Consider the following 11,516-nt stretch of genomic DNA (forward strand, 5'->3'; position numbering starts at 1 on the left):
AATTCCTCTTCAATTTTCAATATTTATTTTAGATTCTGAACAATATATTGGTTTTGAAATTATGTGATTTTTTTTGTGTGTGTTCGATTACAACACCTTTGAATTAGTAGGTAATTTGGAGGTAAAAAGTCACAAATTCGTTTTTCCCGTAGGCACTTAACTTTATTATCTAGAAAAATATAACAATTATGGAAAACCGGGAATATTCTTGTAACACTTGTTTTTGACAAAATGTATTGTGTTATTTCGTAAAAGTACAAATATATAATAACAGAAGATAATTGCATTTATGTTAGACATTTCTAAACACGAGAAGATTAAAAAATATTTTGACTTTTTTGTGATATGAAATTTTTAAATTTTTTAGTTTTATTCAACTTATGTGTGGTACATGTATGTAAGTGAGTAAAAGTTTGAAAATATGTTACGGCATTCTTTTCAAACATTTTTTACTGCAATTAAAAATGTATACGTAAACATAGTTGTTTTTTAAGCGTGGAATATCAAGCTTAACAAAATTCATCAAAACCACAAAAATGCATGAACTATGTTGTAGTCAACTATTTTATATTCATTCAATTTTTAATTTTTATGATCAAGGTTTCAAAATTGAATACAAGGTTTCTCAAAATTTTCCCTAAAATAATTTTAAAAAAAAGTTCACCATAAAGTCATTTTAATTTTTTATGAGAGTTTGAATTTCGAACTATAAGCTGACAGATGGTCTCTGCTCATACTCGTTTTTTATTGTATACAATGGTTTATTATTGAATTCAAATTTAACTTATCCATCACAGTGGCCTACTCAATTATGGGGTAGGTAAACTCAATATACTATAAAGCAGAGTAACTACCACTATGGTTATTGTTTTTTAATCACGTATCACGATCAATCCGTTTATAAACACGTGTATTATACGACACAATAATTATTATTACTATAGTTTAGTTCAATCAATCATTGATTCTAACAGTTGACACTCTGACAGTAAATCAAATTTAACAATACGGTGGTAAATTGTTTATAGTCAGAGCTACTTAAAAATAATGCAAATACGTATATAAATTGTTTGTAAGAACTTTTCAATTTATTTATACATTGATTAGTTAAATACAACTTTTAACGAATAAGTAATTAACTCCGGTCGTTTTGAAAATGTATGTGTATATAAATAATACATTTGATATAATTTTATTTATTATAAGTTTAAAAGCAACAATAAATTAATATAACACAATTAAAATTCCAATTCAATAATAATACATTTTTCCAATTAAGTATTGTTGCTTGCAATGTTATGCAAAATATTTTATTATTTTTAATGGAAATTCTTGTGTACCAATTAAATTTCTCTAAACAATGTTTATTATGATTCATACTTCCGCGAACAACTTTGAATTAATAATATTTTATATAGAAGGAATAATAGGAATATATATATAACATTATATTATACATAAACAAAAATTGTTCAACTTATAAACAGTTTTATTATAAAGCATTATTTTAAATATTCAAAGTACAAAACAAAACTATAAGTAAAATCAACTAGAAAATAAGTAAACAAACGTGTTATAATTATAACTTTGTCTCTAATAAGCATAGAATAAGACATTTATTTATAATTATTTAATCTGAATAATGAATGGCCAGTTAAAATACTTAAATATACATACTTGTGTACGATGTAATTTAAAATTCTTACTCTCTTCCAGAGACTGCTATTATTGACATCATTAATATTTAATTACTTTTTATTTCAGTTTTAAATTCATTGATTTTGATTTGTCAGACGACGATACGTGTAAAGCAACCATCCGTATGTTCCTGCAGTGCAATCTAGTGCAACAATTTCAAATTCCATACCATGTTCGTACAGTACATTATAGTATGATTTTAATCCACTAGTCGGAAAATTTAACAGTATTATACTAATATTATAATATAATATTAATTGTTATACTCGTAATGTTATATTATTGAGTGGTGATTCTGTTTGGTGTCAATGACAAAACAATAACAAAATATATTATATTCCGAAACTTTATTTGATTAATAACTGTTGAACGTAGGTATTACCCAATGTTTGACATTTGTATTCCTAACATTATATTTTCAGGTCCTTTGTAAATGGGTGTTGAGTGTGAGAAAAAATTACCGACCTGTAAAATATCATAACTGGAGACATGCGTTAAACGTGGCACAGACTATGTTTGCCATGTTAAAAACTGGAAAAATGGAAAGATTCATGAGTGACTTGGAAGTAAGCATTTGCCTTTTATAGTAAAAATGTGAAATATAATTTATTGTATTAGGTATCCGACGACAGACTATGACAGAAAAATAAATGTTACCGTTATGGACCGAATGAACAACAAATAAATAAATAAATGCAAATAGTGTTTAGAATATAGATAAAGCGAATTTTCGTTTATCATAATAATATCATATGCATATTTCAAATAATTATATATTCTAACTTCTTATAGATATAGACACTTGGAGTGATGATTTATAGGTAATTGAATAAAACAATACTATTACTATTTATTTAGTTTCTGGTATTTATATCAGTGTTTGACGTGAGTATATGTAGCTTCTTTCATTTCCACGAACAACTAATCGATGGTAAAATTAATCACATATTTGCTTCAACATACGTAATTGTTGTAATTGATTCCACCGATTGTTTAACTTATCTTCTTATGATTCATGCCGTTCATCATAGTATTTTGTAATTATGGTGTACATACATTGTGCTAAATATTTTCAATATATCCTTTAGGGTATAAAAATTCGTATGGCGTAAAATCGAATGACTAAGGAGGTTAGGTGAAAGGATCAGACAAGTCAACTAAAATAACCGTGTTTTTCACGCAAAGAAGATATAGAAAATATGTATTATTTTTTTCGCAAACAAACTGTATAATTATGAATGTAATTGAATCAAATTATCAGATTTTGGGACTGCTAGTGGCGTGTTTATGTCACGATCTCGATCACCGGGGCACGAACAATGCTTTCCAGACGAAAACCGAATCACCGTTAGCAATTCTTTATACAACCAGTACAATGGAACACCATCACTTCGATCAATGCGTTATGATCCTAAACAGTGACGGCAACAACATATTCCAAGCTTTGTCACCGGAAGATTATCGCTGTGTTATGAAGCTGGTAGAAAATTCAATTCTGTCGACAGATTTGGCTATGTATTTCAAAAAGAAAAACAGATTTATGGAGGTCGTTGAAAATGGTGAATTCGATTGGCAAAGCGAGGAGAAAAAAGCTCGTGAGTGGATTTTTCAAACATTATTGTTATTTTTTTTATAAAATAAATTGTCATAGCTAAATAAAAATGCATTATCCTAGTATAATAGTCAAAATTGGGGCTTATCGTATATTATAATATATTCAGATTTACAATTGTTTTTTTTATTATTATTTGCTAGAGTCATGTTGTATACCTACTTATGCAACTTACAGACCGAAATGCCTATAATACCTATTATTATTATTTTTCAGTACTGTGTGGTATTTTGATGACTGCTTGCGACGTGAGTGCAATCGCCAAGCCTTGGGAAGTTCAACACAAAATGGCTAAGCTTGTGGCTGACGAATTTTTTGACCAAGGTGATTTGGAAAAGTTACAACTTAATCAACAACCAATGGTAAACTTAATAATTAATTAATAAAATATAAGATATTAATTTTGAATTCAACTATCTTGGATAGGCTATGATGGATAGAGAAAAAAAAGACGAACTCCCACAGATGCAAGTTGAATTCATCGATGTCATTTGTTTGCCATTGTACAAAGTAATACTGTTGTATTTAACGAGTATATGACAAATACAATAAATTATTAAATTTGTTTGTAGGTTCTATGTGACACTTTTCCGTGGATCACGCCATTGTACGAAGGTACACTAGAAAATCGAAAACACTGGAAAGATTTAGCAGAAAAAGTCGAAATGGGCTTGACGTGGATTGACCATGATAAAATTGAAATTCCTGTTGAAGAATTTTTTAGTAAGTTATTTAAGATTTTTTGGGTCACTGGGTTAATTGGCTTTATATTTGTAGCTCACAAAAGCACGAAAGACATAGAGTTCACAGTAACTACACTGAATACTACACAAAATTCCACGAAGAAAAGCAATACAAAAGTTAGTAAGAAACATGGTAAACATACCTAATTAAGGTACCTATAATTTTTTTTCCTCGAATTTCTGTTCGTATTATTAATAAGGGAAGTTTCGAAATTCTATTAGAAGTATTGGTTAGGTATTAACTTTAGGCTAACGTAATTATTATATTTAAATGAAAAACGTGTAACAGATATTGAATCATTTTTAACATAGATTATAAATAATTTAAATTTACAAATATAATATTAAACTTCTGTTACAGTTTATATTAAATAATCTGTCTCGTTTTTATATAAAGATCCAATATTTAATAAAGTTATATAATTATTTATAATATATTAGTATATTACTAAAAATTAGAAATAATTTAGTATAATATATTAAATTAAGAAGCTTAAATATTTAAATGAACTTAAATAAATTATGTATTGTTAATTGTTATAATTGTTTAGAAGTACTTAAATATATATGTATACTTTTTTTTAATTAACTTTAAACGTATACAATATTAAGATTATCGAAATTATAAAAAACTGTTGTTATTCTGTATTAAAATATTAACAACTTATGTTTCATAATGTTTTATAATATCATTACTCTCGTATTATCTAATAATATTAAATATTATTTTATTTTTTTAAACATATGAAATTAATTTTAATTGATTTGTTAATAATTTAAGTTATATGTATATTTTAATTTTAAATATTATATTTATAGAATAATATAATATATTAATATACCATGCGTTATGCGTTAGATTAGATGATTAGAAAAAATGTTTATTTAATAATTTATGCCATACACCATGGAAGAATCTATTTTCAAGAATTGAAGAATTGTGATCACATTTGAATAAAATAAAAATCAAAACCATAACTATTCAAAGGAAATCGTGAAATCTACCGTTATGATTAGCATTGGTTTGTCTGAATATTTAATTTTAACTATGATTATGCAGCAAATTATGCACTATTATTTAATTAGTTTCAGCACCATTTAATAAGTACACGTTTTCAATTTCCCTAATGTAGTCAAGTATTTTAAAATTTATTTTAATACAATTATTTTAAAATAGTATAATATATTTTACAGTAAAACAATATATTTTTATTTTTATTTAATTAATTGTGTAGCTTTTAAAGCTATTATTCGTTTTCATTCAAATATAAAACATAATATGGTCTTATTAATTATTAATATAAACTCCAAAAGTCCATAATTTGATAGTAATAAAAATTATCTGAACCTACTTCATATTTGAATAACTTAAATGTATTTTTTAAATAAGCCTTGAATGCCAGGTAATAGGCAACTAGTTATACACCTTAACATTTTTATACCCATGTTTTCTTTATGTCAACATTAAATTTTTTATTAATTTTTCATATAGCTAAAATATGGACTTATACGGCATATAAAATCATACCAATGAGTAGTATATTATTATAATTTGTTTTGTTTGTTGTTGTATAAACACGTTTCTGTAAAATACAATTGTCGTAATTGTATTGTATTATAATGTAAGCTCAAGTTGTAAAATCTATGTATAAATATAGTTTTATATTCACATAAGTAAATAAATAATTCCCAAAATATTCATTTAGAATCGAAACTTTCCTTTAGTAAATACTTCTTTAGAATATAATATTATCGTATAATAATAATATTATATTTACCTTCTCTTATTTTTGAATTTCACTAAATTGTTACACATTATTTAGAAAATTTTATTGTTATAACGCTGAATAAGACCGGCTACCTCACGTAACACATTATATTTACCTGTACCTGTACCTACTTCATTAATACTCACTGTTGGTTATTAAATTTGTTTGAAAATTTTTATTTATTATGTTATCATGTGGCGTATTAAAAAAAAAAAAAAATAAATAATAATAAACGATTAGACATGGAATTATACTTAACGACACGTAATGTAATTACTTTTGCTCAACAGACGCAAACGTACCTCAATTTAAAAGACACTTACTGTATCTGTTGTATCCACCTTTAAAACATGATTTTACATTCAGCGGAACAAATATATTTTTGGTAGTCTCCGTTACTTGTCTATTACCATACAAAACGCTAAGAAATAACATTAACAGTGATTGGTTATCATCATTTTCGATTTTATTACAATTTATTTATATTTAACGACCATAATATAATAACTCGAATACCGAATTTAAATTGAGAAAAAGAAATGGACTAAACGTAAATTTATCACGATTTGTATTTGTAAGACGGGATAATTAATGGCCGTTGGAGACGCCAAAAGTTCCTATTGCATACATTAAATGTTATAAAAATGTTATTTTATGAAAACTATCAATAAAATCATATGTATTGATGAACAATATCGCATTGCCAACGTTCCCCTTATGTTATGGCGAACATATTATATGATTTCTTATGTTAATACAATTGTTTCCTTCCAACAGTCTAAATTATTGATGTCTATATTATTCCACATTTTTATTCAATAACTTATAATGATAATTTCGTGAAGGACTACGTCTTGTAATAAGTAATTTTTAAATAAATCTAATTCAATTTTTTTTTTAAATATATTTCGTTAAAATTACTTACATTGAACCGTTTAAATTGTCTACGGGATAGTTGATGTAACTTTTTTTTTAATAATATTAACCATCTCAAATACGCCTCAATTTGTGTTGAATATTTTTCAATTTAATATATTTTACATAAGTACCATCGTTGTATTATAAGTACCATCTATACTAATGCAGCTACATATTTACTGCACCACCACCGCCACTGTTATACAGAGTAATTTATCAAGCATATTCATCACTATTTTCTTTTTCAATAATATAGTTAATCAAAATCTAATTTTTGGAACTTTTAAATGTGCTTAAAATTTTATTTTCATATACTTAACATTTTTAGTTCTGCCTAATTAAAGAGTATGTTATGAAGTAAAAACTTCTGCTCTTCAACTGTAAATTATTTAATCGGTAATTAAACTAAATATTTATCACGTATCAAAATATAAGTGTAGTTTTTGAATTATTTAACTTTGTGTACTAAAAATAATAGGTCCATGATAATGGATTTATGGTGAATTTAAACTGTTAGTAATTAATATTAATCGATCAATATTTATAAATTTTTAAATGGTCGATGTTTAATAACTACTAGATCTATTTTATATTTTATAAAAATATCTTTATTGACTTTTATCCATAGTATAAACATTTCAATAACTGAAAAAATTAAAAAAATTTTCGTTCAAATTTTAAATAAGGCACATCGATATTAAAATATGTATTTATCCTTTAGATACTTAACAGTAAAAAGACAGGGGATTCTCATTTCAAATACAGAAATTTGTATTGTCACAAGACAAAAATCCTCATGAATTTCAAAATATTATCTTAAGTAGTATTTTTGAAAAAATAATTAAAAATAAAATTGAATTAATTCATTAATAAATGGAAACAAAATAAGGGTGAGTATGTTTGGTAAATCACAGTACGTGTCAGCATATGACAATATTATAATAATATTCTCATGATTGTGGCGCCGTAGTAGGCGGCGGTGACGCATTGCAGTAAGTCCAAACTCATCAAAACCGTTTTTTTTTTTTATTGTTTTTGTTGTTGCCGTGCCGCTTGCAGAACCTCGACCTCAACCTGGACACTTCCACTGTGTTCCACCGAAACGGCGCCAAGTTTTCCAGTTTCCGGAAAAAGCCCACGTCCAGCCGGTCCTTCCGGAACCGCGTTAGCAGGTCACTGTACAACAGCACGGCTAGCGGCAGCGTGTCAGCCTCCATGACTTCCGACTCCGTGAAGCCGTCTGACTCTGCGACCTCCACCGATCAGCATAACATGATCAGTTCCGCGTCGCTTCCGGTGTTCACATCACCGGCGTCCACACCGGGCTATAGCAGCAAGCATTCCGCCCACACGCCGTCGATGTCGGCCACGCCTGTGAAAAACAAAAGCAAATATTGCCGAATTCTGTGATAAACGTCGTTTTTTCGTATGTTGTGTTTTTGGTTTTTTTCTCCCGTCCTATATGGCTGTAGCGTAGACTTGACGTGTAGTGTAGGAATATACCATTACTTACTTTCAACGATATCCGGTCTATGGGTGAGGGTTGGGAACTGAAACCTGGAACTGAAACCGGAACCCTTGTTCAAATAGATATTATAATAATATTTTTTTAGTAATTAAGGCATTTATCCATGTTAATGTTTGTTCAGGTTTTTTTTTATTATTATTCGTGTACATATTATTATACTGTGACGTTCAAAATCTATAGCTGAAACAGAAATTTATGATTAATTTTGACCAAGCTCGATATTTATGTTCTTCTAATAGTCAAATCAAAACTGACATAACTGTAAACGAACCTATAACGAATTTGATATTCTGATATTATGACAATACACGTTGTATTAGAAAACCAAATAAATTTGGTAAACACCGCGAGATGATCAAATCATATAATCGATATCTGATCAAACTGTAAAATATATTACATAATATATCAACACATAAGCATTGGATATGATTTATTATAGTTTTACATTATTGTATATGTATTTGGATTTTTTTTTCATAAAATATCCGTTTTTGTATCAGAAAATCAGCTAACCTATCTAAATTTATTTAGTGGTGTTGAAAAAGAACGCGGAGGGGTGATTTTGTTTGGACCAATTCGTATAGTTCTATATATATTTTTTTTTTTTTTTTGATAATTGTACATTCTATTTAAAAAGTGTTGATGCGTATAAATATTTTTGAATGAATATGTTGTAATAATATTCTGTACAGCCAATGACTGATAAATGATAACAGTATCACATTTAACTGTCTTCGAAATGTTTAAATGTTATTGTAATATAGGCAATATAATAATTTAATTTTTCTTTATACATTCGAAGTGTTAGATGGTCGATTGTACAGGGGGTTTGAGTAGTTTATATAAATATATTGAATTTTACTGCTAAATATTGGCAAACACTCAGAACAAAATTTATGATTGTATCATAAGATGCACATATTAGTACATATATATTGTATGTACTTAACTAAAATAACACTGATTTTGTGTATGCATAATAATTGTAATATTTAAAATATATTATTTTTTTAGTCTTAACGAGATCTTGTACCCATCTTCCATTCCTCACACTACACGCCATGCCATCTCCACCAACGTTTACGTATCTTCCTCCTATAATTAATGATTATTATTGTTACACAGACCTTCGTTTTCGTTGTTGTCTAAAAAATATGGACTGTTTTATATAAGAGTATATAGTAATATAGTTAAAAAAGTATTCTAAATTATTATTATGATAATTATTTATTATTAATAATATATCAGAAATGTTTAGGTAAATAATATTGTAAAAGATAATTTATTTGAAGAAATTGTGTTTAAATCCGGTCAATCATCAATATAATATTGTTTAAAATTCCAATCGATTTTTGTTATTCCGACTGGAACGAATGAGATTTGCTCGAACGAAACAATTGCATTTAGAAGAACAATTAGTTTGAATGGGCTACTAAATCAAAATAGTAACGATGTTAACATCAAATGATGTTTCATAATATTATCTGTTTTACCCTTTCACAATATTTATAAAAGAGTATAGATCAGAAAAAAAATTAATAAATAATGTAGCCATAATCATTGTTATATTAATTATTTTAATTGTTTAAATTATAAGACATGATTTTTTTTGTCACAGAATTTGAAAATAAATGTATTAATAATACTAAAAATTGATAGATTTTTTTATACCTAAAAATTTTTAAATTAATTAAATAATATTGCATAGAAAATTTCAAAACAAAATATATTCAGTGGAACAATTTTTACAAAAACAATATTTCAATTCTTGATTCAATTCTATCATATTATATTCATTAATAATAATTAATAATTACCTCAAATCTATTTTGTAAATAATTTTCTTTTGATTGTTAATTTTTAATTTTTTTAATTTTTAATAAATAATAATATAAGAATATATATAAATTATAATATTTCCAATCAACAAAAGTTGTTTATTGTAAAGAACAACACGAGTGGTAATGGAACGTAAATTTTCGCAATACCGTTCGTAAAATTTGTGACCCAGTATGTATGGTTAGGGTAAATTATGGTATGGAATCAAATGTTTTCCATAAAAATGGATATTTTTAGTATAAAAAAAAATTAGTTATTTATATAAATTATTTTACATAAATTGGGCATTATCTATATAATATATGTTATAACTAATATTATATATCACAATGGTAATTTATTGTTTGAAAAATATTCATTTTCAATCGTTGTTGGCATCATTTCATCAAGGATATTTCCATTAATTTCAAGGCATAGTATTCCAAAATCATAATAATAATCACAATATGTCTAAATATTACTTAATTGCAATAATCTAGTTATTATTATTATGTTAGACCCTAAGTTAAATATATAATATTTTAATAATAATAATAATGATAATACAAATATTAAGTTAAATAATGTGATATTAATTAGTTTTGACTATGTAGCTTTAGCATTTTAATACTTCCTTGTTGTATTGTATATATTATTTATTAATGTCTTATTATTAAATAAAATTGTTATTATTTATTACTACTTTGGAAAATTATTTTTATTGGATTAAAGATGTAGTTAGTAGTTAGAAGTTACCTATGTGTAAACCAGTGTTTTAATTTTTTTATTAAAACATTTTACATGGACGTAATGAGCCAAATCAAAAGTATGATTGGTCTTTATTATATGTTATCAATTTAATAACGTTTTTAAGTTACCGTTAATTTATTTCAATATTAATAGTTGTATAGTAACGATACATATTTAAAAATAATATTATGAATGTTATACGGTTCAATAGTCAATAAAATTTGAATCTAGTTGTTATTTTTTTGGAGGCAGGGGTGAGGGAGAGTAAAAATAAAATATTTCCATGCTTCTTATGTATAAATTAGGTAAATCAAAAACAAATTGATTATAATGTTCTTTACAAGTTGTTATTATCACTTACTATTCTATAATATTTGTGAAAATCACGAACATTTGCAAATTATTTTGTATTGGACATTGAACAATTTATTAAATAAAATGTTCAATTTTCATGCTAAGACTTAAAAATGTAATACAAGGTTTCTCATATATGTTCATGTTGAAACCGATAAATCTAAAAATATATGAACACATATTTTCTTTATAGATATTTGAATTTTAAATTTCAACGAAATAACATATTAAATTAAGATTAAAGATGTTAGTTATTTCGTTATAATTCAAAAACATAATTCTTGAGGATTTCTTACACTTTTACGTACATTACGGCTATTACT

General features: G+C 25.9%; 1 protein-coding gene across 5 annotated transcripts in view; it reads left to right on the forward strand.

Moving 5' to 3' along the window:
• The window catches only part of LOC113551005 (cGMP-specific 3',5'-cyclic phosphodiesterase), an 83,221-nt gene extending 73,364 nt beyond the window's left edge, over positions 1–9,857 (forward strand). For 3 of the 5 annotated variants that reach the window (XM_026953003.1, XM_026952996.1, XM_026953011.1), the window contains 8 exons: positions 1,765–1,870; positions 2,121–2,264; positions 2,960–3,293; positions 3,527–3,672; positions 3,737–3,820; positions 3,883–4,033; positions 4,088–4,170; positions 7,800–8,150. In XM_026953003.1, the coding sequence (XP_026808804.1) occupies positions 1,765–1,870; positions 2,121–2,264; positions 2,960–3,293; positions 3,527–3,672; positions 3,737–3,820; positions 3,883–4,033; positions 4,088–4,170; positions 7,800–8,150 (1,399 nt within the window). Of the gene's footprint in view, positions 1–1,764; positions 1,871–2,120; positions 2,265–2,959; positions 3,294–3,526; positions 3,673–3,736; positions 3,821–3,882; positions 4,034–4,087; positions 4,206–7,799 lie in introns of all 5 variants that reach the window. The other 2 variants (XM_026953028.1, XM_026953018.1) reach the window with 2 other exon arrangements.
• The last annotated feature ends 1,659 nt before the right edge of the window (positions 9,858–11,516 follow it).

The sequence above is a fragment of the Rhopalosiphum maidis genome, chromosome 1, assembly GCF_003676215.2.
Source record: "Rhopalosiphum maidis isolate BTI-1 chromosome 1, ASM367621v3, whole genome shotgun sequence".
NCBI lineage: Eukaryota > Metazoa > Arthropoda > Insecta > Hemiptera > Aphididae > Rhopalosiphum > Rhopalosiphum maidis.